At 46.5% G+C, this 25,619-nt stretch overlaps 1 protein-coding gene across 2 annotated transcripts in view; it reads left to right on the plus strand.

Moving 5' to 3' along the window:
• The window catches only part of ADGRV1 (adhesion G protein-coupled receptor V1), a 2,479,945-nt gene that overhangs the window by 373,142 nt on the left and 2,081,184 nt on the right, over positions 1 to 25,619 (plus strand). For both annotated transcript variants that reach the window (XM_069627623.1, XM_069627624.1), the window contains exons 12-13: positions 17,426 to 17,552; positions 17,671 to 17,856. In XM_069627623.1, the coding sequence (XP_069483724.1) occupies positions 17,426 to 17,552; positions 17,671 to 17,856 (313 nt within the window). The remainder of the gene's footprint in view (positions 1 to 17,425; positions 17,553 to 17,670; positions 17,857 to 25,619) is intronic.

A 25,619-nucleotide genomic window follows, 5' to 3' on the forward strand; every position in this document is an offset into this window, starting at 1 on the left:
ATAAATGGTGGTGTAACACCATGGAAAGCAAATACCAGAAGGAAAATTCCAGGACAGGGTAGACCTAGGACAAAAAGTTATCAATCAGCCAAACCTGCGCTCTGGGATTGACTGGAGGCTGACACAGGCTCCATGGCTTTTATGCGCAACCCCTACACAGCCTCTTCCATGTGGCTAGCAACACTGCACTACATGAACGATAGTCTCCACAGCCACACCTACAGGATGACCCTTCCTTCCTCCTGCCTATTCAACCACAAGGCTGCATCCTCCTCTCCTCTCAAACATCTTACATATAGGCATTTACAGTTCAGAAATATGAAAGTGCCCCACAGGAAATGCCTGGTGTGACAGAGAAAAACAAGAATGATCTAAAGCCATTCTTCTGTGCCATATTGTGAGAGACTACCTGCTTCCATCACTGGGCTCTAATACTTCAGTATTTAAGACTTTTAAACACATTGATTGATTGATTTGTTATTTGTGATGCCCCTATACACAAGTGTTTCAAGGTGTACCATGGCAAGTGAGGGGGAACAGAGGGAGGACAAGACAACAATCTTACTAGGTCTTGTGTCATTGAGATTGTGCAAGTGCACAAACAAAAAGTACAGGGGGGAGGGTACAGGGAGAAGTGCACCCAGAGCAGCAGGGCCCTGAGTTAAGTGCTGGGAGTCTGGGACTCAAAGGGGCAATCCCAGCCCAGTAGTGCAAGGTTATCCAGGAGGCAGAGCAAGTAGGGCCAGGCAGCAAGTGCAGGGGGACTGGACGGGGAGGCTGGTATCCGGTTAGAGTCAGAGGACAACCAAGCATTCAGAGCAAGGGAAGGTTAGCTAGGTACAGGGAAAGAGAAAGAAGAGCAGAAAAGGTAGGGCTTGAGGAGTTTCCAGAACTCAGGGAGGACCGGCTCAAGGAGGAAATAGGCAGGGAGGCCATTCCAGAGGGAGGCACCTGCCGAGGAGAGAGTTCTACCCACCAATCTCTGCTTGGAGAAGTGACTCACTCACAGAGAGTTAGAGCTAGAACAGCAAAGAGCTCTATGAGGAAGGTACTTAGGAAGAGAGAGTTGAAGGTAGTAAGGGCCACTGCCCGAAAAAGCCTTGTGGACGATGCAGAGGGTCTTGATCCTTGCAGCCACCGGAAGCCAGAGGAGGGATTTTAAGGCCAGAGAGATGCGGTCCTTAGGCTTGAGGCCAAGGATATGTCTTGTGGTCCTGTTCTGGAGCAGATGAAGAAGGCGAATAGTAGAGGTAGGCAGATTGAGAAAAAGGCTATAGCAGTAGTCCAGCCTATAGAGAACCAGAGCTGCAGAGACAGTGAGCTTCTGGGGGGAGGTGAGAAAAGGGAGAATAGCTTTGAGGAGTTACAGCTGGAAGTGGGCCTTCTTGGCAAGGTCCGTGATTTGTGGAGAGATGAAGAGAGTGGAGTCGAAGATGACCCCAAGGTTTTTTGCCTCACAAGAGGGTGAGGTCAGAGGGCCCGAAGAGGACGGCCAGAGTGAGAGAGGAAAAGCCGGAGCAGGGCTCCCAATGAGAAGGATCTCAGTCTTGCTGTCATTGAGGCAGAGATCGTAAGAGGCACACCAAGACTGAATAGTAGATAGTCAGGGAAAAGCGAGGAGGAGGAGGAGGCCAAGGGTAGCCTGAAAGAGAGCTGCGTGTCATCCTCATAACACTGAAAGCTATAGAGGTGAAGGTAGAGATCAAGAGGGTCAAAGGGGCCAGAAAGACATTGAATAGCCAGGGGAGAGGATAGAGCCCTGGAAAACACCACATGTGGAGAGAGAGGGGTGGTGGAGAGAAAGGAACCAAGCTGGACATGGGAGAATCAGTCCAGGAGGAGGTCAGCCAATCCAGAGCCTGATCCGTGATGCCAAGGGTCTCACGGAGAAGAGTGATCAGGATGTTGTTATTGATCATGTCAAAATCAGAGGAAAGATTGAGGAGAATGAAGACAGAGGGAGAGCTAGAATGGAGATTTGCGAGCAGATCTTCATTGGTGCTCAGGAGCGCAGTTTCCGTGCTCTGGCCGCTCAAAGGCCAGACTGATGGTCATGGAGACAACCAACAGATTTTGTGTGGTGGTTTAGCTGCGAGATAGCCAACTTCTCCAGGAGTTTGCCCAGGAAAGGAATGATAGAAATCAGGAAATACTTTTCTGGAATGGAGGGGTCATCAGAAGGCTTTTTAGTAGGGGTGCACAAGTGAGTGCTTGAGAAGAGTGAGGAAAGTGCCAGTGGCGAAGGAGTGATTACAGAAGTCAGCCAAGGCTGAAACGAATGAACCATTGTTGTCCGTGATGGTTCTGGAGGAGCAGGGGGGTCACCTGTTTAGATTAGACTTTCATCGACCGGACTTGTCTGGAAATATCTTCAGGTGTTACAGAAGCAGAGGAGGAAGAAGGAGAGGAAGAGAGAGGCCAAGGCAGGCCTGAGAGGGGTGGGGAGAGAGAGAGAGGAGAAGTGGTTGAGAGTGCGGACAGGATGTCCTGGGTTTTAGTGGTGAAATGAGAAGCCATAGCCATGCAGAGGGCCTGGGTGTCTGTAGAGGAGGAGGATACTGCAGTAGGATTGGTCAGCTCCAGGATTTGAAAGATTTGGACGTGTAGGTAGAGGCAACAGAGATGCAGGCTTGAATGTGGACCCTCTTCTTAGAGAAGATGGAGAGTCTGTATTGCCTTTGGAGCTGGCAACAGGGCAGTTTGTCAGATGGTGCACCCGAACCTCCCCACTTCCCCTCAACTACTGCACTTGCGTTTCAGAGCAGCCAAATCAGAGTCATACACACCAGCAAGGATATCCAGAATGTTAGAGATAGAGAGTTGAAGATTGGTAGGAAAGGACTGGGAGTCAGCCACAGGAGTAGGTGGAGGGCAGAAGGTGGAGGCAAAGGTGGCCGCTGACACTCGATTCATAGGTCGTATGACCGGGAAGGAAGGTGGCAGTGCTGGGAGGGCCATCGACAAAGGGACAGAATGTTTTAAATGAGAAGAGAGAAGAATGTGGTCAGTCCAGGAGAGAGGAGTAGTGAGGGGATTAGAGAGCCTGAAGAGATGAGAGCATCCAAAGTGTGACCGGTGGAGTGAGTCAGACCAGAGGGTAGGATGAAGAGGGAAAGAGAGTCACACAGGTTTTGAAAGAGCCCAGAGGCCAGCGGAGTCTGGGGAGTCAAGGTGGATGTTGAGATCCTCAAGGAGGAGAAGCTGGGAGGTGAAAGATAGGAGAGGTAGAGAGATCAGCCCATTCAGAGAGGAGGAGGGTGATCTGGCCAGGTGGCCTGTAGATGGTGGCCAAAGTAAGAGAGAGAGGCCAGGAGAGATAGGGAGTGTGCAGACCAGGCATTCAAAGGACGAGTAGGTCTGAGTGGGGATGATGGAAACATGGATCCACTCAGGAAAGTTCAGTGCCACTCCAACTCAGGGCCTGTTGGACCTTGGCTCAGAGAGGATCTTGTAGCCCTCAGGGAGGAGTGTGTCAAAACTCGTGAGAGAGCAGGTTGAACCATGCCTTGGTAAGAGCAAGAACATCCAGGTCCAGAAGTTCAAGGAGGTGGCAGATTTCAGAGGAGTGCTTGACAGCAGAGCAGGAATTGAGAGTAGCCAAATGGAGCAAGTTGCCACATTTGAAAGACGTCCTGGGGGTTAGGAGGGGCAGGGGAGAGAAGTCCCCAACGAAAGTGGCAGAGGAGCCGGAGAGGTGGAAGGAGGAGGTGGAAAAGGAGCCAGAGAGGTAGGTAGACGATGGCAATGGAGCCTGAGAGGTAGATGACAGGGGTTACAGAGGAGCCAGAGAGGTCAAAGGAGGAGGGGGAAAAGTAGCTAGAGAGGTAGTGGATGGCAAGGGGGCCTGAGTGTTAGAAGGAGGAAGAAGCAGAGTAGCCCAAGAAATGGTAGAAGGAATAGCAGGAGAAGGAAGGAAGTTGATGAGGCAGGGGAGGCCCCTATCGAATAGAAGGAGATTGGGCTGAGGGCCCTGACCATGACTGTGCCATTTAGATAAACATTAATGACGACTCTTGAAGACTGGAATGCGGTCATGAGGACCTCCCGCTGGGTCCCACCATTAATGGAAGAGAAGGAGGAAGGAGAGAGAAGTGCAACCATATGCAGGGTCCATAGGTTGGGTGAGGGAATGATAAAGAGGATGTTATGAGAGTTTGTCTGGAAGAGGCACTGACATAGGTGTCAGCGAGGGAAGGCCTGGATTGGAGACCAAGGAGTCCTTCTTCAGCTTCTTCCTTCCAGACTTAGTGAGAAGAGATGGATGGGAGATAGAAAAGTAGTTAGAGAAGATGGGGGAATTGTGAGCATCATAGTGGGTGTGATAGAGGGAGGGGAAGGAAAGGCAAGAGGAGAAGAGAGGGAAAACACTGCACAGAGCAATGGCCCAGAGGTTGCACAAAGAGGGTAGTCGGGAACAGGGGGGGTGTATCTGAGGGAGAAACCGGAAACAGCAGAGCATAGGCAGAGAAAAGCAGCATGGGCAGAAACATGCACAGAGCTACGCTCCACAGGGTGCACAAGGAAGGGAGGTAAGGAACAAGGGGGGTAACAGAGGGGGCAAAAGGCAACAGCAGAGCCCAGAGAGAGGCAAGCAGCACGGGCAGCAACAAGCAGTGCGTGGAGAATGTGATGGGAGCCAACCAAGCCCAGCTCAACCAAGAGAGGAAAAAGCCTGGAGGGCAACAGTAGAAACCACAGCATAAGAGATGCAAGACAGAGTGATAGAGGCCAATACATTCACCTAGAGGGAAAAAAGCATGTCAGCAGAGGAATGCAGAGAACAGTGATTGAGGCCTAAACAGCACATAGACAGGGAGAAAATGCAGCAGCTGCTACAGGAAGACAGAGGAACAGCTTGCAAGAACAGCAGAAAAACAAAAGTATGACTACCCGAGAATGGGTTAGCCTAATGTAGGGTGACGAGATGTCCTGGTTTTGCCAGGACTTGGACCTCTGTCCCATCTCCCGAGAGTTTTTATGTTTTAAAAACCCTGTCCCAGTTTTGGGCAAGGGGGGAGTGACAGTTCTTTTTTTTAAATCACAAAGAATTATCAACTATATAAACAATATACGATGTTAAGAATGTTGTCATTTTAGGATGGCTTTGAACCCCCAACATTCCAGGTAGAAGCCTTATGCATTAACTGCTTGCACCACAGAGACCGGCTGAGCGGAAAGTACATAGCAAGATTTGTAATGTCAAACAGAGCAAAAGCACCTTTGTTATTACAATGGGCCTCATTAGGACCCTGGCGGAGAGGGTGTTACGCCAGCGTAGTGCATGGCGTACCTCTCCGCCATACTACGAGTTCCCGTAGCGCCATGGCGGCCTTTTCCGCCTGGTTTTACCAGGCGGAGAAAACCATGGCGCTACGGGACCTCGTTGTTAATTACGCCACCGTATTTTACGGTGGCGTAATTAACTCCTTCCCCACTCCCATTATACCCTATGGGGCAAAAATGGGAATGGGGAAGGGCAGAATGGGGATTGGGGATTTACCGCTCCGCCGAGGTCGGAATGGGGCGGTAAATCCGCCAACCCCCATGGCGCTATCGGCGGCTTTCCGCCATGCTTCGCGGTGCATTTAGCACCGCGAAGTCCGCCTGGGTCCTAATGAGGCCCAATGTTTTTAAAAATGTGTGTGTTATAGTTCAGATGCTCAACATTTTGACACTAAATACCAGTAACAGTCAATTTCATTGTATAACTATAACATTAAAATACATAATTCAATCAGTATCATGCTTGATATTTACGTGCTTTTATCAACACTGAAAGCCGCGCAATTTTTATGCATATACTGTGGGAATGGGGGTGGCGGGGCGGTCCGGTTAGAGGAGTGGAAGTGCTTCTTTTATGTTGTTGGCTGTCCCAGTTTTTTGTATTGAAAATCTGGTCTCCCTAGCCTAATGAATGTGTAGAAACAATGCAGGGTGAGATATGCATTGAAATGGAGGTAAGCGTGAGGTAGGGCAGTTATTAGAACTCAATAATGGCTGCGTCCCCCGCTTGCACCTTCCTTATCTTGCCGTTGCCGTGGGTCGACAGCTGGCTGCATGCTCACAATCTGCATTCCGACCCCTTCTTCGCCAAACACCTTCATCGTACAAAACTGCAGCCTTGTTCTGCGAGGGCTTTGCCGCAGAGGGTCCGATCCTAAGTTTTTAAAGGTTTAGATGCGTGGACGTAGACCTCATAAAACCATTCCACAAACGCCATGGTACAAAGAGGGTCAATGAATCCTGAACCATCTGGACCTCCTGAGTCTGAGGGAAGGGGGATCCTGCTGCTCTCCCTTACGGTAATGCCGTTTGTCGTTGCTCATGTTTAGGTAATTATTTATTGGTCCTCATTCACAGCCTGATTTTATTGCTAACCCTTGCCTGCTACTAAGTGGGACGGCATTATTCGCTCTTCTTGATGGCTGCAGAATTCAGACTCACAAGCACCCTCTGTCTCCTCCTCTCTCAGCAGCTTCTTTTGAGCTCATCATGGTCCAGAGTGGATTTCCATGATTGCATGACATTTGAACAGGCATCATTTTGCAGACATGCTTCTGGAAATGCAGATTGTGAGCAGCTGCAGTGTGGTGGTGCTTGCAGCTGGTATAGTGCCAGAGAAAGGAATCAGTACAGGCGCAATACTCCTGAGTACCAAGAAAAATGCTTGTGCTCTTGGCATGGGCAGCCCATGCACCCTCGAGCCACTGCTGTGCCTGCACCTGAAGCCTCTCTCCTTCTTGTACGCATTGCCCCTGGGCATGATACATTCCTTACCATCACCGTTTAATCTGAAGCAGCTGATGGGAGGTGCACTACATATGTTTTTGGATACAAGGCTTGCCCACCTGCTCCTGCTCGGTTGTTGGGGGCTAATTCATCACGAGCGGGTGGCGTGGAGAACGCTGTCCAGGATGTTGCTGTAGATTCCGAGCGGACTGTGATGTGACTGGCGAGTTTCCTGTGTAGGGAGCCGGTAGCTGCGGATGCTACCCATTTACTTAACCCCATGGGGCTGTTTGATATCTTGGCTCTCTCCCTCCCTCCCTATGCTTCATTTAGTGGTTATGAGCACCTTGCTGGAACTGGACCGCCAACCTTCCAAAGTGCCATGAAGCTTGTACATGAAGAATGTAAGGGACCAGAGAGGGCTGTAATTCCTGGACGGTAGTAACCGCTGTACCCTAGTTATAATTTTGAGGTGGAATTTTCAGCATCTCTTAAGGTGGATTAAATGCGGCCCTGCTTTGCAGACCATCCCTCAGTGGCTACAGAGGATGCACACGTGTCCGACCATTTTGGGAAGAGGCTTTGAGCTGCCATTATGCCTGCTCATGGGGTTTATAACTTTGATTAATGAGCTGCCATTTACTCGGCCTAACACTTCTGAGTCCCTTTCAGAACCCTTCCATGCCCTCACCACGCTGCTGGGTATAGGGGTGCATTGTGTTGACATCTAAGATTTCCTGGAAAAGGAGATAATGAGAACTTCAGGTATTTGATTTGATATCATGATATGATATGATATGTTATTTATTACACGCTTAATACCCAGAGGTTTCTAAGAGCGGACCTGGGGATCAAACCTATGGTGCTCCGTGTCGTCTTGCTTCCACGGCAAGCATGTTGCCCCTGAGCTATCCTCCCGTGACTCTTTATAGAATGGTTCTGAGCTTGCTGCCAGTAGACACTTCTGGATCAGAATGTGAAAGTATGATGCCTCTCAGAAGGTCATCCAGTTAAGACTCCTTTGTCTAGGCCAAATGATGTCCATAATATTAAGCACAAGCCTGAGATTCCCAAATGTGTGAATCTTCCCCTACCTCGTTTCTGGCCACAAGAAAATCCCTGTGGTGCAGATTGCATTGCCCTGGCACCTTCCAACCCTCCAAACTGCGAATCCCCCCTGACACCTGGCCTCCTGTTTCCTTGGCAGTGCTCAATTTGCAGACGTGTGAAAGAAAGGTTTCCAGCTCTTTGGTACACTGCACTATTCCATAGAATTCATTAAATTGCCTCCAGAGTCAGGGTTAATGGTCACTCTCTCCCTGGTGGTGATTGTGCTGTGTAGAAAATAATAGAATTAATACAGGGGTTTTTGATTTGCTGACCCTCTCTCTTCTCCTCCCTTTGAGAGAGGGATTTCGAAAGGTTAGGAAAATGGGTGACGTTTTGTGTCAGGGGCTGTGGAGGGGGGGCAGCTATCTATGCAGGCTGCATACCTCATTGAGTAAGGACTAGGGCGAGCAAGGGTTCTGGCAAGTAATCTGGGAGTTATAGTAATAAACTACATTTTTGTGCCCTGGTTTTAGCTCAACATGACCAGAATACCTTTATGGTGTTGATAATCCCAGTGTGTTTTAGAAAGTCAAGCATGTATACTGCAAAATAAAAAAAGAGCATATCTACTTCAAAAGTGTCTTATGATGTGGCAGCAGTTCAGTAATTCCATCTCTGCAAAGCTGTCCACTAGCACCATGTTATAAGGGTCACCTTCATCCAGTCCTGGCTTTTCAGCTAACATCACTTTGCATGGTGGCGCGTACACTCGTCTTTTTCTGTCACAAATGTAGGCTTATCAGCAGCAGCATGCAAAGCTATGTAGGTTAAAAAGCCAGGACAGGATGAAATGGACTCTAGTGATTAGGAGCCGCATGACATTAGCTGCTGTGTTTTCAGTGACGTTATTTGGATTTGTTTTAAATGGTCATCCTTGTGAATACAGAATTTGACCTGCCGCAAGAACTGCAGACGCTGAGTACATTTCTGCGGCAGGAGACGTACTGCAAAAATGCAACAGCATAACTAGTGGCAGAAGGCCACGCTCATGAAGTCTATTGAGTGGCTCAATGATGCCCGGGTGCCAGGCTGATGGCCCTGCTTCTGTGAAAGTAGCCCAGTAGGCATGGTCCCACGCTATAGTCAGTGTGCTAATTCGGGTATTCAGAAAATCTCAGGGCAGGGACCAAGGCCCTTCTGCGGTCCAAGTAGCCACTAGGCACGGTTGCAAGCCATGGTCAGGGTGCTAATTCGGGTATTCAGAAAATCTCAGGGCAGGGACCAAGGCCCTTCTGCGGTCCAAGTAGCCACTAGGCACGGTCGCAAGCCATGGTCAGTGTGCTAATTTGGATACTCAGGGAATCTCGGGGCAGGGGCGAAGGCCCTTCTGCGGTCCAAGTAGCCACTAGGCACGGTGGCAACAGGGTGCTAATTCGGGTATTCAGAAAATCTCACGGTAGGGACCAATGCCCTTCCGTGGTCAATGTAGCCACTAGACACAGTCGCAAGCTATGGTCAGTGTGCTAATTCGGGTATCCAGAAAATCTCAGGGCAGGGAGCAATGCCCTTCTGCGGTCAAAGTAGCCACTAGACACGGTCGCAAGCCATGGTCAGTGTGCTAATTCGGGTATTCAAAAAATCTCAGGGCAGGGAGCAATGCCCTTCCGCGGTCAATGTAGCCACTAGGCACGGTCGCAAGCCATGGTCAGTGTGCTAATTTGGATACTCATGGATTCTCAGGGCAGGGACGAAAGCCCTTCTGCGGTCAAAGTAGCAACTAGGCATGGTTGCAAGCCATGGTCAGTGTGGTAATTCAGGTATTCAGAAAATCTAAGGGTAGGGACCAATGCCCTTCCGTGGTCAATGTAGCCACTAGACACAGTCGCAAGCTATGGTCAGTGTGCTAATTCGGGTATTCAGAAAATCTTAGGGCAGGGAGCAATGCCCTTCTGCGGTCAAAGTAGCCACTAGGCACGGTCGCAAGCCATGGTCAGGGTGCTAATTTGGATACTCAGGGAATCTTAGGGCAGGGACGAAGGCCCTTCTGCTGTCAAAGTAGCCACTAGGCACGGTTGCAAGCCATGGTCAGGGTGCTAATTCGGGTATTCAGAAAATCTCAGGGCAGGGAGCAATGCCCTTCTGCGGTCAAAGTAACCACTAGGCACGGTCGCAAGCCATGGTCAGGGTGCTAATTCGGGTATTCAGAAAATCTCAGGGCAGGGAGCAATGCCCTTCTGCGGTCAAAGTAGCCACTAGACACGGTCGCAAGCCATGGTCAGTGTGCTCATTTGTATACTCAGGGAATCTCAGGGCAGAGACCCTTCTGCGGTCAAAGGAGCTTCTGGGCATCATTTCAGGTCATGCCCACTGCGCCAGTCATGTGGCTCAGGAGTGTCCTGGCCAAAGTAAGTATTGTGCATAGACACATCCGTTGGTTTGAGGGTACCCCGAGCACAGACACAGGCCATATCCAGTGGGCGTTGTCGGCACTGTACTGTATATAATTAGATACAAATCACAAAAAAATTGGTTAAGTGGACGTTATGGTTAAGCTGCCCTGGACAAAACCCCTAAATAATAGCAATAGATAGAAAACTGTCTAAAAGGGAAATTATGTTTCGAATGGAAAACACCCCACCCAAAAATGCACCTGCGCTGTTTTTTAGAGGAACCGTAACTATGCCACAGCCATCATAAAACAACCGCTACTCTGCCACCACCGTATGTAAAGTGTACTTTGCGCAATTTGACAACTCAATGAAGTTAGTGAAGTTTTCGGGCAATCTAAGCAACGAGTAATAGGGGAAGGCACTCAACTTCGTAGACCCCTTCGTAGACCCCTGCGTAAGAGTGTGCGGATCCTCCCAGAACACCCCTAGCACTTGAAGCTCCCAGTTTTCATATTACTGGGCGAAGTAGATTTATCTTCTGCCTGGGGTGCACTCTGAGGTTTCATCCCAATCCCTTTTTACAAAGTCAGATGACAAATCCATGAATCATTTGAATATGTTTGCGTAATTCATGATTCCTTTTCCTTGTGTACGGCATTCTTTCCTTTTCTGGAGCTTGAGGAATGCTGCTTCCAGCTGCCACAAATGGATCTCCCTGGTGGGGATGTGGGATGTTTGTGAATTTTACTCAGAACATAGCCCAAAGGAGAAATGACATTGCACACTGTTAAATACTCTTTAGTTCTGGTGTTAATCCTTTATGAGATTCTCTGTGTTCTAAAGCGCCTGCAGTGGTTCTTCATAGCTCTGCTAAGGATCTCTCCCTATTTTCATATGTGCTAGTAGTACTTGGCACTCTGTGTGTAATACTGCTGGTGCTTCCTCTTCATCTGCTGGTTTAAATGTAACCTTCTGGTCTGTATATTGTGCTTTTATCCTGCTGATTTAATCGTTATTATGGTTACAAAGTTGTGGTAATTCAAATTGTAATGTTTGTTTATTGCGTTATAGTGTGTTAAACTTTTCACAACAGTATAAAAAGAAAAAAGCCCGAATGGCCTTAGAAATTAAAATATACAATTGGTGAAAGAATAAGATTACACTCGTGTTCTCTTACACAATATGCATGCATCCCATTCATGTTAATAACTTAAGAATTTTAATAATTTCCCTCCAAAACAAGGTGAGGTAGATAATACAAGCCTGGTTGTTCCCGCTCATGAACACCTCCCATATCACAGGCCTAGGTAAGGTTACCATCATCCCCGCGGAGCGTAACACCCCCACCCTTAAAGATACCAACGCCACACATTCACTTAACAGGTGCATCACAGACTCCACTTCCCCTTCCCCACAAAACCAACATTCCTTTCCAACTCTTGCTGTCTGGCACCATGCTCCCTCAATTTCCCTGGTTCTGGTGGTATTATTTTTTAATTTGAGGTAATCCCACACCAGGTAATTACCGAAAAATTGCAGAATGTATGAGGGTGTGTCCTTTCTTGTCAGCATATAAGCCATAAACTCAGTGGCAGAATGTTTTTGTACTGAGATTCACTATCGCCTGTTCCTGTCCATAATTAACTAGTATAACTTTCATGGTTCTCTTATATTGGGGGTAGGGAGAGCTAAGCAGATTCCCCAGAGCCTGTTGTAATCATCTATTGGCTCTAGAATAGACCTCGGCCACTTTGCTGGGAGGTCTGGACTGATCAACGTCAAATATCAAAGCCAGGAGGGTGTCAACTTCCAGAAAGTGGTCAAACAGCTCAGGTAAATTCTCAATGAATGGGCATCACATTGTCCTCCAATAAAACCATCTCGATCCCTGTACATTGACGAAGATGTAACAGGCTCCTCAAAAGACATCTTTCCAGTTTGGCCACTTCATCTAGTCTTGATAGTGACCACGTTTCGGCACCATAGAGCAGAAGGGATGCCAACTTGGCTTGATATCGCTGTACCAACAATCCAGTAGAAAACCACCCTCCCTTCTGAGAAAAAGAGCGGATGCCCCCCAAGGTTACATTGGACCTTAATCTAATTTGATCGAAGTGGGTTGCTCCACTCAGATATTATATGGATGGCACTGCCTCTAGTTTAGCCCCATCTATTGTCCAGCACCTAATTTTCCTTTTCCTTCTCCATGTGTCCAAAAACATAATTTTGCAATTTGTCCACAAATAGAATAGACGAGGAAGGAATTCTATTAATGTTTTGTTCAGATTTTCATTTTAACACTAGGCAATAATAGAGATCAGAAGCAGTCCTAGGGTAAAATGCCTTGATAAGAGCATTTATGGTTGAGTTCCTTGAGCCAGATTCTCAAAAATAAGTTCAAATGAAAAAAGTACAGAGGATGTCTTTTTTTAATTGCTCCTTATTCTCAAAGTTGACCTGCGCATTTCAGGGGGGCTGGACAGCAGCACAAAGGTGCAGTGTCCAACTCTCTTGTGCGCACCCAGCACGAATGTATGATGGACTCCATCAAGCATCTGGTTGATGAGCGCACATTTCACTGAGAGAAACCCTTAAAGGGCTTATCTCTGTGAAACACGAGGGAAAACAACATTTCTATCCCTGTTTGAGGGATAGAAATGCAATCAGGACGAGAGTGGTTCGACCAATGCTGTCCTACTTAAAATACATTGCATGCCAGGATCAGGAAAGACCCAGTCGAACAATGAGCATGTCCCAAAAAGGCACAGAAGAATTTCTCTGTTTTTTGTGTATTTTAAGGTGCATCAGTTTGTGAATTCAGGATTTGCTTTTAAATGCACAGGAATGACCCTGCTTTGCGCAAATGCCCAAAGGTGTGAAAAGAGGCATTGTTGATGGAGCTGCTCCTTTTTTGTAACAAGTTATGAGTTGCGCCGCTCATCACTTGCGTCAGAAAAACTTTGGAGAATCTGCCAAATGTGTTTGCAGTCTATTTTATATTTTATTTAGGTTTTTACAGCACAACCCTAGTTTGAAAGCAAAAAGGCGCTGTACAAGTAATCGGGGTATAACAGAGGTCAGTGGGAGAGGAGCTTACAAGTTATGCTACAAGTATATATGAGTATACGCGATGCTACAGGGCTCGTGTACACCCAGGTGTAGCAGGTCTTAAGTGAACCAAAGGTATTTCCTGAAGAGCAGTTCCTTCCTGAACTGCAGAGGTTGCTGCGGTACCGGTTGTCCTGGGAAATTGTTCCAGAAGGTTGGGGAATAGTAAGAGAAGGCCTGAATCCCGGTTTTCTCTTTGCATGGCACTTTTTACTTGTGCCTTAATGCTCTGGCTTCTAGGGGAGCATGTCGCACCTTAGGCCATGAGATTTGGGTTGGAAATGTGTGAACAAAAAATATTGTTAGTTTCAATGTGCCGATCATTTTATACAAGTCTGCTTTACTTTCAAATAAAGCAGAAGAGTGCGTGTGAGTACAACTGTTAACATTCTTAAGTTCATTTGAACCAGTATGATTGTATGCCCTGATTCCACGACTTCTGACAAGGAGGGGAACCTGATATTATTCTAACACTAAAACCTTATAATGTGTAATAATCCTCTGCATTTGGCCACCTGGGTCTTATGAACCAGATTCAGTTGCCGCTCACCCGATTACATGACTGTTCATTTTCAGTCGGTTAAAACTCATACAAACAGAACAAGGAAATCAGGACTGCCCATGAAACCCTTTGCTCGGCTCTTCCTTTCGTGCCTGTTGCTGGCACCTTTCATGCTTATTTCAGGGGCCTACTGGCAGAATAGAGCAGAGCTCGCCTGTGCACTCATAGGCAAGCAGGTATTAACTTTGCACGGGTGCAGTGCAGTTTTGTACTAACAGTTATGCCCTGGTAATAATTGCCCCGTTGCAAACGTGAACTGCAGCAAGGCGTTTTCCCCATTGCAAAAGGCCTTTCAACATTTCTAAGCAATTATAATTTTTATAAAACATGGGACACATTCCTCGGTAAGGGCCTGATTGAAGTCACCGAAATCCACCGAAGTTTACAGAGAATGTCTTACTTACATCCATTGTCTATTAACTCAGAATGCTAAATTATTGCATGGGAAAATAATACATGTTACTGTGTGAATATAACTCGATATTAGAATATGATGTTAACTACAGACAATACAGCGTTTTCTCCGAGTACACAAATAATAGTGTACATGCGTTCCTATGCTGTGCATGTGCATTACGCATGTGCATGTGTGTGCATGTGCGAGGTGGGGGTCTGCATGAACCTTTCCATTTTGGTTTTCTGCCCCTGGATGAAATAATATTGCATCAAGTTTTCTGACTTTTATCAAATGTGTGTAACTTGTGGATATATTTTAATTAGTTATACATTAAATTAAATGCGTATTCTTGCCTTGCCTACTCCCATTGTCAATAATAGGCTTACTTTTTTAGGGCTTCACATCGTTACGCTAATGATCTTAGTCCTCACAAAAATGTATTGGTTCTCCAAATGTCTGCCTAATGTAAGTGGGCGTCTATACACACTGCAAACGGTATAGTATCAACACTGAAAGGGGAAATAGGGAGGGAGGGCAAGTGGAAACTGAAGCCCTGGCAAATTCCTCAGTCGAGAGAGTTCCAGATACTAGACGCTTCCCTTTCAAATGTGCTACTATTCCAGGTTATTGGTACAGGGGTTTAACCGAATAACTCTCAAGAAACAGAAAATCTGTGGTTGCATTGGGTCAGTCCAGAGGGAAAGTTAGTACAGCTAGCAACCAGGCACTTAGCCGTGCTGTGTTTGTAAGTTAGAAAGGTCACGTTGAGTCGAATTACAAACCCTCAAAAGTGGCATCTGAACACAAAGCCCAGGCATAGTGTTGTTGACGCAGTTAGCATGACTCAGCATCTGAGCAGCCTTCTTGGGTACAATACAGTGTCACGACCAGTCATGCAGAGTGCATCCAAGTCAAGTCTTGGGATGAACTGGAGATCCTGTCCTCAAAGAAATCACTTCGGGCAGCATGCTATTGAGGTAGACGGAACAGTTAGGAAACACAACAATATTTTGGGGTAAAGATTAGGATATAAAACTATATGATGTAGGACTTTGGGAAGACGGCATGAAACAGGTTTTAATATCTTATGTGTCAACAAAGATGGTATTGGCTTTGGTGTAGTTATGATTGTCTAATACTTTGAACTCATGAATCGTCGAATCCTTCCCAAAGTACCTTAGGATTTTTAAAATCCTGATTTATGCCCCGCCTAGGAACAATTTGCTTACTAATAACCAACAAGTTGCAACATGAAATGTACTGGGCTGCATTGATGCCTGCTTGAGATATCCTACCCAACACATACTGGCACCTTGCAATCAGAATTCTGGCCTCCATACTTGGATCCCTGTGGCCACCTAAACTGTTGCAGCTGGAACAGCTAGCAGTACTTTGGGGTATGTACATAGCAACAGGGGAAGTTGGGACTCTGGATCACCTAGTCGGAGCCTCACCTACATATTGGTAAACTATTTAGTGGAACATTAAAACCTATTCCTAGAGCTAGGAAATTAGTGGTGGTCTCCAGCAGTTCCTCTACTTGACAAGGGTCTGACTAGTTTTGAACCCTCTCCTGAGTGCACACATATCTGACAACGTTAGTGGGACCCCCAGACGTCTGTATGAAAGCATTTGTGCACTGTGCCAACCATTAGACCATTAGGGAGTGTGATGCTGAACGACCCAACAGACAGGAAAACATATTGCCATGGGGACAGCCGTGATTTAATTTTGTTAGGCCATTGCCCAGCTTCTGCACTGAAGCATTTAAAGTACAACGACCAATCCCTGATTTCAGCATGATTTAGGCATCCTTTGAGATCAAAGGATGAGTATATAATTACCAAACAGGTCCAACCAAGAACATTCAGCCCATAGTGCCAACTTAACCCGCCCTAGGCTGGGCTGAAATAGTCACAATGGTCATGCCAACAACTTAATTAAGATTTTCGGGTGGGGGAAAATGCAGACTGCGCGTTTGGCACTCTCTGTTGAAACTGGTTGAGACAGGCATCGTAGACACCCAGCCGTTGAAAGGTAAGGCTGTCTGATGACGGATGCCATTGCAGTTTTATGAAGCGGTCAGCAGCCGTTGAGATGAACAGCAATGCTGGCAGTTCTGGCAGCTGAGGCAGAGTGAGACTCGCTCTTCATGCAACAGCAAAGAAGGAACAGGTGTTCTGGGCAGCGCTTAAGCAGGCAGTGAAAAATGGCTTCGAATTGCTTATCCAATGACACCTCCTCTCAGATTCAGCCTCCCCCTAGGAGACGCCAGAGACAAGCCCCCACCCGCCTGGTAAAGTTGAAAACCAGGGAATTGACACCCTAGGCCATCAGTTGCATTTACTGGGATTCCGAATATATTCCCTCAAAATAAGATCGCATTGAAGCCCATTATAACATAGGATGCTCGGCAGCATTTAAAATAAAGATGGCCAAGAACCATGGATTATCAAATGTATTTTTAACCATACAATTACCCCCAAATAGCCTGATAGCTCCCGGTCAGAAACATCCTTTGCCTGGAGCAACAGTCGCATTGCTGCGCTTTTCAGAATGTCATGGTTCCGTCTAATGTGTTTAGTACTGTGAAGTCGGGATATGTAATTTGTAAACGCAGGTGGCACTCAAGATTTTGCTTTTGTTCTGCAAGTGTTGGTATGCCGTCGGCACAGTGGGAATCCAATTAATGGCGCATTAGGAAAAGCTCCAGCCTATCGGCAAGAGCACGCACCCAGTGGCGATCCACAGGCTATGTCCTCATCATGGCTTCCGCTTCCGTGAAGCAAACCAGATACGTCAAAAGTACGTACGCTGCTAATACCTAGGACAAACCCACAGTGTGTGCTCGCAGTGGGGAGTCAGCACGGGCCGTGCACACGCATTCACAAGCACTTCCCCTGAGCCTCAGCCACCAGAGAGAGACACACACACACACACACACACACACACACACACACACACACACACACACTATTCCCGCTTGGAAAGTCGCATTTCGATAGGTAGGCCGCCATATGCACTCAAGGAAAAAGAAACCAAACACCTGCATTTACTTGTATAGATACAAAAGTATCCTGTTGCTTTGCAATCTCGCCTGGGGCACTTATTGTACAGTATTGCACTGGAATGAGTGAAGTGTCTTCAAACCTGTTTATATTTCACACTAAACACGTTTGTGATTTGCAGGATCAATGTGGAAAATCAGATTCTTAAATATGGCTTCACCAGCCGTGAACTGGTCATCTTGGGAAATGATGACCCGGGAGGAGTCTTCGAGTTCTCGCCAGCGTCCAGGGGTCCATACGTCATTCAGGTGGGTGTTTGAGCCCTCATCCTCCCACCACCACTTCGTCTTGGTGAGCCCGAGTAGCTTCTGCTCTGGGCCTCTTAGCTTTGAGTAGAGTGCTAGTGACCTTTTCTTTGCTTTTTAGGAAGGCGAGTCTGTGGTGCTGAGAATTGTGCGCTCCAAGGGCTTACTTGTCCGGCAGTTTCTGAGATACGTGATTGAGCCGCGAGACAGCAATGAATTCTATGGAAACACAGGAATACTGGAGTTTAAACCAGGCGAGAAGGAGATTTTAATCACTCTGCTGACAAGAATGGACGGGATACCTGAGGTATTGACCAAGGAGAAGCCCTTGCACTATCTGAAATGTTGCTAGGCCGAGTATGATAGTTAATTTCACATTCTTGTTGTTCATGGCCTGTAAGAATGTCACTGTATTTTCCCTTGTTCCCTCCCTTGCCTTGAAGCGCTTTGAAACACATTGTGTATAGGTGCTATATAAATAAGCTATCATATTTTTTTGTTGTTGTTTGTTTTGGATTTATAAAGCGCCCAGCGGCCCCGAGGCATTGTGGCACTGTTACAGCATATTCACTTAATACACAGTAATACAAGTTGTAGCAGTTATTTACAGGTTATATACAGGTTAAACATGACAGTGCTGATGGAGTTCCAAGGTTGCAGCTGAACAGTATTAGGGGCAGTGCATTTGGCAGATGGTCTAATTAAATAGCTTTGTGTTTAGCACCTTTCTGAATATTGTGCGGGATTGTTCATTTCTTAAGCTGAGTGGGAGCGCATTCCAGGCTTTTGGGGCTAAGACTTTAAAGCTGGTGCCGCCAGCTTTAGCTCTGTTGAAGGCTGGGACTGAGAGTAAGTGAGCGTATTGGTCACGTTTTGGTCTATAGGTCGGGGCCTGGTGAATTCTTTCTGCTAGGTACGCCGGGGCTGTCTGGGTAAGGCATTTGTGCGTGATCGTGAGGGCCTTGAATGTTATACGTTCTTTGATAGGGAGCCAGTGGGCATCTTTTCTTGCCTCGGAGATGTGCTCTCTCCTAGGGATGCTTAGGGCGGCTCTAAGGGCGCTGTTTTGTGCAATTTGTAATCTGTTAATATTGTTTGCAGATGTGCCTAGGAGTAGGATTTTACAAAAGTCAAGTTTTACGAGAATTGTGGCTCTAGCAGTGTTAAGGCAGTTATTTGGTGATAGGTGGGGTTTTACTGCATTTATGATTTTTGTTGTAAGTGCAGCGGACGATGTAATGGCACTGACTTGCCTGACCATTGAAAAGGTGGAGTCAAGATATACACTGAGAGTTTTCACTAGAATGGAGGCTGTGATGGTTGAGTTCTCAATACTGAAGGGGCTGTATTTGTCGTCTAGTTTTTTTAGGGATTCTTTTTGTCTTTTCCCCATTTAAACAGAGACCACTGGCTGCCATCCAGGCCTGAATGTGGGCATATGCCTTCTGGAGGGTGTTGAGATCTTTTTCATAGTTTCCTGTTAAGGGGAGAAGAATTTGAGTGTCGTCGGCATAGTTAATAAAAGCAGTGCCAAATTCTTCTAAGTCACTGAACAGGGGAAGGGTGAATAGGTTGTTGAGAGTGGGGGAGGTACATGCACCTTGTGTCACTCTGCATTCAATGGGGGATGAAGATGCTGAGGCCTGGTCTGAGAAAACCCTCATGACTCGGCCCTCCAGGAAGGAGGTGATCCACGCGGTAGCTTCTTGTGAGAAGTGAGCAGTGTCATTGAGATGTTTACACAGGATCTTGTGGTCAACCAAGTCAAAGGCTGCTGATAGATTCAAGAGTAGTAAGAGTGAAGTTTTGCCTTTGTCCATAGCTTCAAGTAATTGATTCTTAAGGTCTAGTAGGGCTGATTCCGTACCGTGACGTGGGCGGAAGCCAGATTGTCTTTTACCTAGAATATGAGTTATGAGTTTCCAGGTAGGACTGGATCTGTAGGTAGGCAGCCTCGTCAAGAATCTTCAGCAGGAATGGCACAGTGGTGATTGGACAGTAGTTGTTTGGGGAATCAGGGTCAAGGGTGGGTTTCTTTAGTAATGGTCTCACCCAGGCTTCCTTAAGGGCAATCGGGACAGTGCTGTTGGCGAAGGAGGCATTGATAAAGGTAGTGATGAAAGGGGCCAGGGCTGTAGCACATCTTTGACTAAATTGGCTGGGCATGTATCTCCTTTACATAGTGATGGTTTTGTGCGCTTCATGATCGTTAAGACTTCAGGGATAGTAATACAGAAGGTGTAGGTTTATTTGTGCCATGTCAGGTGTCTGGGGCTGGTGAGGTAGCCGGAGGCTTTGATGTAGGAGGTGTGGCTTTTGGCACTTTGTCAAATTGGGACTTAATTTTGATCTGAAGTGTTTTGATTTTGTTTAACATGGCGTGCTGGATGTTGTTACACCAAGTTTCGTTTTTCTCGGTGGGTTGTGTGGCGGTTGGGGGGGTTGTCAGCTCATTGTATCATATCATATACACATATTGCTCACAAGTTCATAACACACACACTGTTCCAAACATCTGATTCCTTCTGGTGGCACATTTACAGTTTATTAGATAGGAAAAGGAGGCTCGTAGATGCTTCATAAAGGAATCATTTTAATGGCAATGCTATTTAATGCTATGTTAGTACTCAAAGAATCTTTTTTTTTAAATGGCAAGGTGGCAAGGTTTTCAGAGCTGAAGGAAGAAATGCATGTTTTCAAGTCCCTTCATTACTAATATTTTGATTTAATGCATGAAATATTAATACAGTTCTCACTATGATTTGCCTTTGCTGGCCCATTCTTTTTTTTATTTATATGTTCTTTAGAGGGCTACATTTTACTTGGTGACCAGGTTAGAGCACTAGTCCACGATGTCAACATTGTAGACGATCGGGCTCATGTTGATTCGTTTTTGACATTGTTTGCTCAGCTGGTGGCTTTTAATCTGCCAATTGAAGGGCGCAACCAGCAGACTATTCGCTAATTGGTTAGGTCCAAACCCGCTGCTCAGGGATCTCTACTCAGTCTGTTATGGAGGGGAAGCTATTCTTTGTTATCCTGTCAGGAACAACTTTGAGCACTTAGCAAAGGTGATTGCTAGTCAAGCAGCGAGAGGCAATATGTGATCACCCCTATCCTTGCCACATGCTCCCATGAGCATCACACCAATTCAGATGGGAAATGGGCCTTTGTTGGTCTCGCTCAAAGCCCTGAAATTGATAGACTGTCTACGACTCACCCTCTAACATGAAAGTCCCCAAAAAGCCGAGTTGTATGACATGTGAACTGGATGGACGTGAGGTGACTCTAAATTGAGTGTGGGCTTTGGCCGGCTGCCATTGAGACCCTTGTGGTGGCTGCCTAAACGATCTGAGCCTTAAGAGGCTAGATCTAGCTTTGTGGGGGATGGATCCCCATTGTTCCAATCTCTCCAGGGAGTTATTTGCATAATCTACCTGTTTCCATCGGTATCACATAACCTGAAGTTATTTCCTCTTTTTAAAAGACAGCAACACAAAGATCCTGGTTCCCACTGGAGTGTTGCCGGCTAACAAGATTCCAACCCTTCTGGGGCAGTGGTGGTATGTTTGGATGAATTGCTGGCAGTTAAGGGGATGCCGCTTTTTAAAGTATTATTTGATATGAGGTGGGGGCAAGCAGGCCATTATGTTGGCTGGCCAAGCAATTGGAACTGTTTGTAGTCCAATGCAAGACCAAACTGATTTCAGGGGTGGGCTGGCCATTTTCTATAGTAAACATGCCCATTCCAATCGAAGAGTCTTCGCTGCTGTTTGAGTGTGATGAGCCATGCAAACCACTGAAGGGAAACTCAAGTGCACATTTAAATGCAGACTGTCCTTCCCCTATCTGTATAGTGTGTGTTTCAATACCAACGAAAATCCTTTGTTGGCATTGCATCCACGTGGTAATGAGCACTCAACCCTCACCTTTATACCAGATACTTCACCCTCACAAGGTAATTTCATTAAAAGCTAGAGGCAGCCTACCATGGAAGCATACTATTTGCAGGCTTGCATTGTACAATTGGCAAATAAAACATGGTGTTTCTTGCAAAACCCTGCACCTGATAATGAGGAGAAGCTCACAGGTAGCGGTAGTGCTAAAAGATCATATATGGCAGGGTTGTCCAACTCCGGCCTCAAGGGCTGGGATCCTGATGGGTTTTCAGGATATCCCTCATTAACATTCATGGGGAAAAACCTCCATACTTTTAGAATCATTGTATGCAAATTTATCTCATGAATATTAATGAGGGGTATCCTGAAAATCCAACATGCATCCAGGTCATGAGGCCTGGAGTTGTACAACACTGATGTATGGTATCCATTCACTTAGTAAATACTATAGCATGACATAGCACAGTGCTGCATAACGTGATGTACCATAGCATAGCATAGACAAGCATACAACAAGTGCAACTACTGAATACTTTATTGGGATTTAAATTTAAAAACATGGCTGGCTTACAGGAGAGTCCTGCATAGAGCATAGCGGAAAACAGCGTTTAAGCAGCATAGTTAGAAGAGAGGGGAATAGAGTTACCGAGGGAGGGGAAGGAGGAGGAAGGGGGAGAACTGCCTGTACAGTCAGTTTTTAGCGAGGTGTTCCTTAAAAGATAAAGGGCATCATTACACGGAAGGCGGTAAGGGTTAACGGTCACCGGTAATGGTTCTGGTGACCGTTAACCCTTATCGCCTTACTACGAGGTCCCTTTGCGGGTAGGTACTTTAACGCCTGCCGTTTAGCAGGCGTTAAAAACCAACCCGCAAAGGGACCAGGGTGCTAATTACGGTACCGCAATTTGTGGCACCGTAATTAGCGCCTTCCCCATTCCCATAGAGCCCTATGGGGCGCAAATGGGAATGGGGAAGGGCAATTGGGGAAGGGGGAATTACCACCCCGCCAACCTTGGAATAGGGCGGTAATTCCCTTTTCCACCAAGGCGGAGCCGGTATTTTACCGGCATGGACCAAGGTGCTAATAGCACCTTGGTCCTCCGCCTACCGTGTAATGAGGCCCACAGCCTGCAAAGCATACGAGGGAAGGTGCCTGTGAAAAGATACGGCCTGTTAGATTCTGGGCAGTTTACATGAAATGGCCTATGATTTCGTTTTTTCTTTACTGCAATGCTTGGTTGCCATCCTAGTGCTGTCTTGACATCTTGTTTCGTGTTGACTTCCTGAGATAATGAGTTTCTCAGCAGGGTAGCATGAGGGGGCCGGTTGTTGAAGCTTTGCAGGTGATTCAGTCTGTTTTGATGAACATGCAGATCTTTAGGGGTATCCAAGGTATTTACTGGGGGATTGGGAGATGTGGTCGCATTTCTTTACACCTGTGATGAAGCAAGCAGCCATATTTATGGACTGCCTTCAGGGGGGCCTATATAGAAACTGCAATCCGTGTGAGACAGAGTTTCCTCTGGCAATCTTTGATGGCACCAGGACCTCTGAAGTCTGAGGTGGTGAGGAATGGATTGAAGGAGTTAGGGTGGCTTCTAAGGGTTTTTAATGAGGTTGACTTCCATATTGGAAAAGTTCAGCCTTTTCTAGACACTGAATAAGTGACAGGCAGTGTTCAGTCCATTAATGACATTTGTGTTGTTGATTTTTTCGTAGAATTGTATGTTGTCTGCATACTGGCACACATTAATGTCACACCTGGAGAAACATCCCCTGGGGCTTCCATGTATAGTTTGATCATGACAGGGTACAACAAGCAACCATGATGCCTTCCACCAGTGGCAGGGTAACTTTGTGATCTATTAGACTCCATCTAGATGATCCTGTGTCTGATCATGTGTTAGGACGTGAGCCAAAGTAGGAGGGATTGTGAGGGCTTTGGGGTCGATGGTGGTGGAGGCAGCTGAGAGGTCGAGCAGGATCCAGAGGCAGGGATTTCACTTGCCCAGGATGTAGAAGGGTTATTAATGGCTGGGGTGGTGGCTGCCATGATGCTGCACCTTGGATGCAAACCATATTGAGAGTCTCACCATCAGAGTACCATAATCCATACAGGGTATGCGTGAAGCATGCTATGAAGGCGTTTCCTGAGAGCTGCCCTTTGATCGATGTCATGAGGATGGTCGGGAGGATCTCATCTTAGAAGGAAGTGATTTTGGGGCATTGAGGGTGGTGGTTAGTTTGGCATGGTTGATGGCTTTAACTTGACTCTTTAGGCATGTCATGGCAAGTTAGAGGATGGATTATTGTAATGTGGTTGTTGTCAATGTGCTGGTTGATCTTGTTGATTGTGTCTGTCAATAATTTGTTTATGGCACTGAATTCTTCAGTTGATTGTGGTATGGTTGGTTTGGGTAAGTGAATGAAATAGTACTTGATTTTCTTCAAAATTGTTTGCTTTTGTTGGAGGCTTTGGTTATGACTGATGCTTAGTAGATGGTACTGACAGTGATGAGGTGGTTCCTGTGAGCCGGTATAGGGAAGACCAGCAGAATATGTACACATTAAACATGTTTCAAATACGTTTATTTGAGTGGCCAGGTAAGTAATGGGATACACACCTATGGATGCTAAGGGTGTAACTAAAACAGAAAAGGATAGTCCTGACTTGGACCAGTATGAGTAAACGGAGAAGGAAGGGGAAAAAAACAGTGCATTTCAGTTTCCTTTCTATTATGGGTCCTGGTACCCTTCTGTCACAGGGATACAACACTCAGCACACTTCTTAACTCTCAAACCCACAATCTGTGATATAGCTCCCAGCATGTTTCTTGGTTCACAAGCAGAGTTACTGGAATATTGTCCTAGATTGCTATTTGAAATCCATATAGGAGTATATGTATAGTGCCTGGCTCACTTCTTTCCATATAATAATAATAATGTACTTCTTATATAACGCTACACACCCATAGGTTTCAGAGTGCTGAAATAACAGAAAACATTGTTATCCCACAGAGTGGTACTCAATTTATCGACGCTGGAAGGATGAAAGTCTGAGTTGACGCTGCCGGGATTCGAATATGCCACAACAGACTGCACGTATATATCAGGGGCGAGCATTTAGCTCATTATGCTATCTGACCAGCGTTTGCCAGGTTATAGTGCTTGGTGCACTTCATTGGCGATTGATCACAGTCTCAGGGTTATAGCATTAAGTTTGCTATTATAGGGCTATTGTTAGCATTCCAACACAGCTCTGGTCTCTGTTACAATGCTGGCGTATGTGCTGTGTTTTTGGCAGCTAATGCTCCAACCATGAAGGCATCACACAGATCTTCATGATTTTACCAAACCGAAAAGTTAGACTCCCAAAAGTCTTTTTATTTTTTTTATTTTCTGCAAATATGTATGTGGGAGGAGACCCCCACAATCCCCCACCTTACCCCTATACATTTTTTATTCACTTTACCCCCCCCCATATATATATGCGGAAAATTGGGGGTCGAACTTTTGGGAGTCGAACTTTTGGGAGTAGGTAATTTTGTACTATACCCATCACACACAGGTCATGCATGCAACATCCCATGCAAAGCCGTCCTTCCCAACATGGCAGCCTCCACGACGGAGATGTTCGGCAGCTGGGCGGCTTCATGAAACATGGATTTAAGCGGTGGAAGGCACTGGGTTCATGTGTTGCTATGCTCAGGTGACCCTATACGCTTTTCTTGTTTCTTCCTTGCTCTGTTGTTCCTACCCGTTGACACTCCTGTTGCGTTCTTGTCCTTCCTCGTTCTCCCTCCTGTCTCCTAGTACTCCTCCTTCGTCCCTTGCTCGGCCTCATATGGCTCCCCTTTCTCAGGACATCTCCACAAGTACCTACTGGACTAAGGACACTGACATCTGTATCCTCATAAAGGGTTTTCTTCCCCATGAGGGTTTCCCTTGGGAGTCCCCTTTGGGGTGCACAATCTGCCTGGATCAGCCATTGGGCAGCGGGGTCCCATTAGATGGCTCCCCAAGTCATCTGTGGCTTCCTGGACATTCCATCCGGATACTGCTAAATCTTACCCAGCCCCTGCTACTAAAATGTGTGTGCTCACCCAACAGGTATAGTGATACAGTGTCAAGCTCACCTCTGTAGGGATACAGTGCCCAACACATTTAATTA

This window comes from Ambystoma mexicanum, chromosome 6p (genome assembly GCF_040938575.1).
Source record: "Ambystoma mexicanum isolate Mex_15411 chromosome 6p, UKY_AmexF1_1, whole genome shotgun sequence".
NCBI lineage: Eukaryota > Metazoa > Chordata > Amphibia > Caudata > Ambystomatidae > Ambystoma > Ambystoma mexicanum.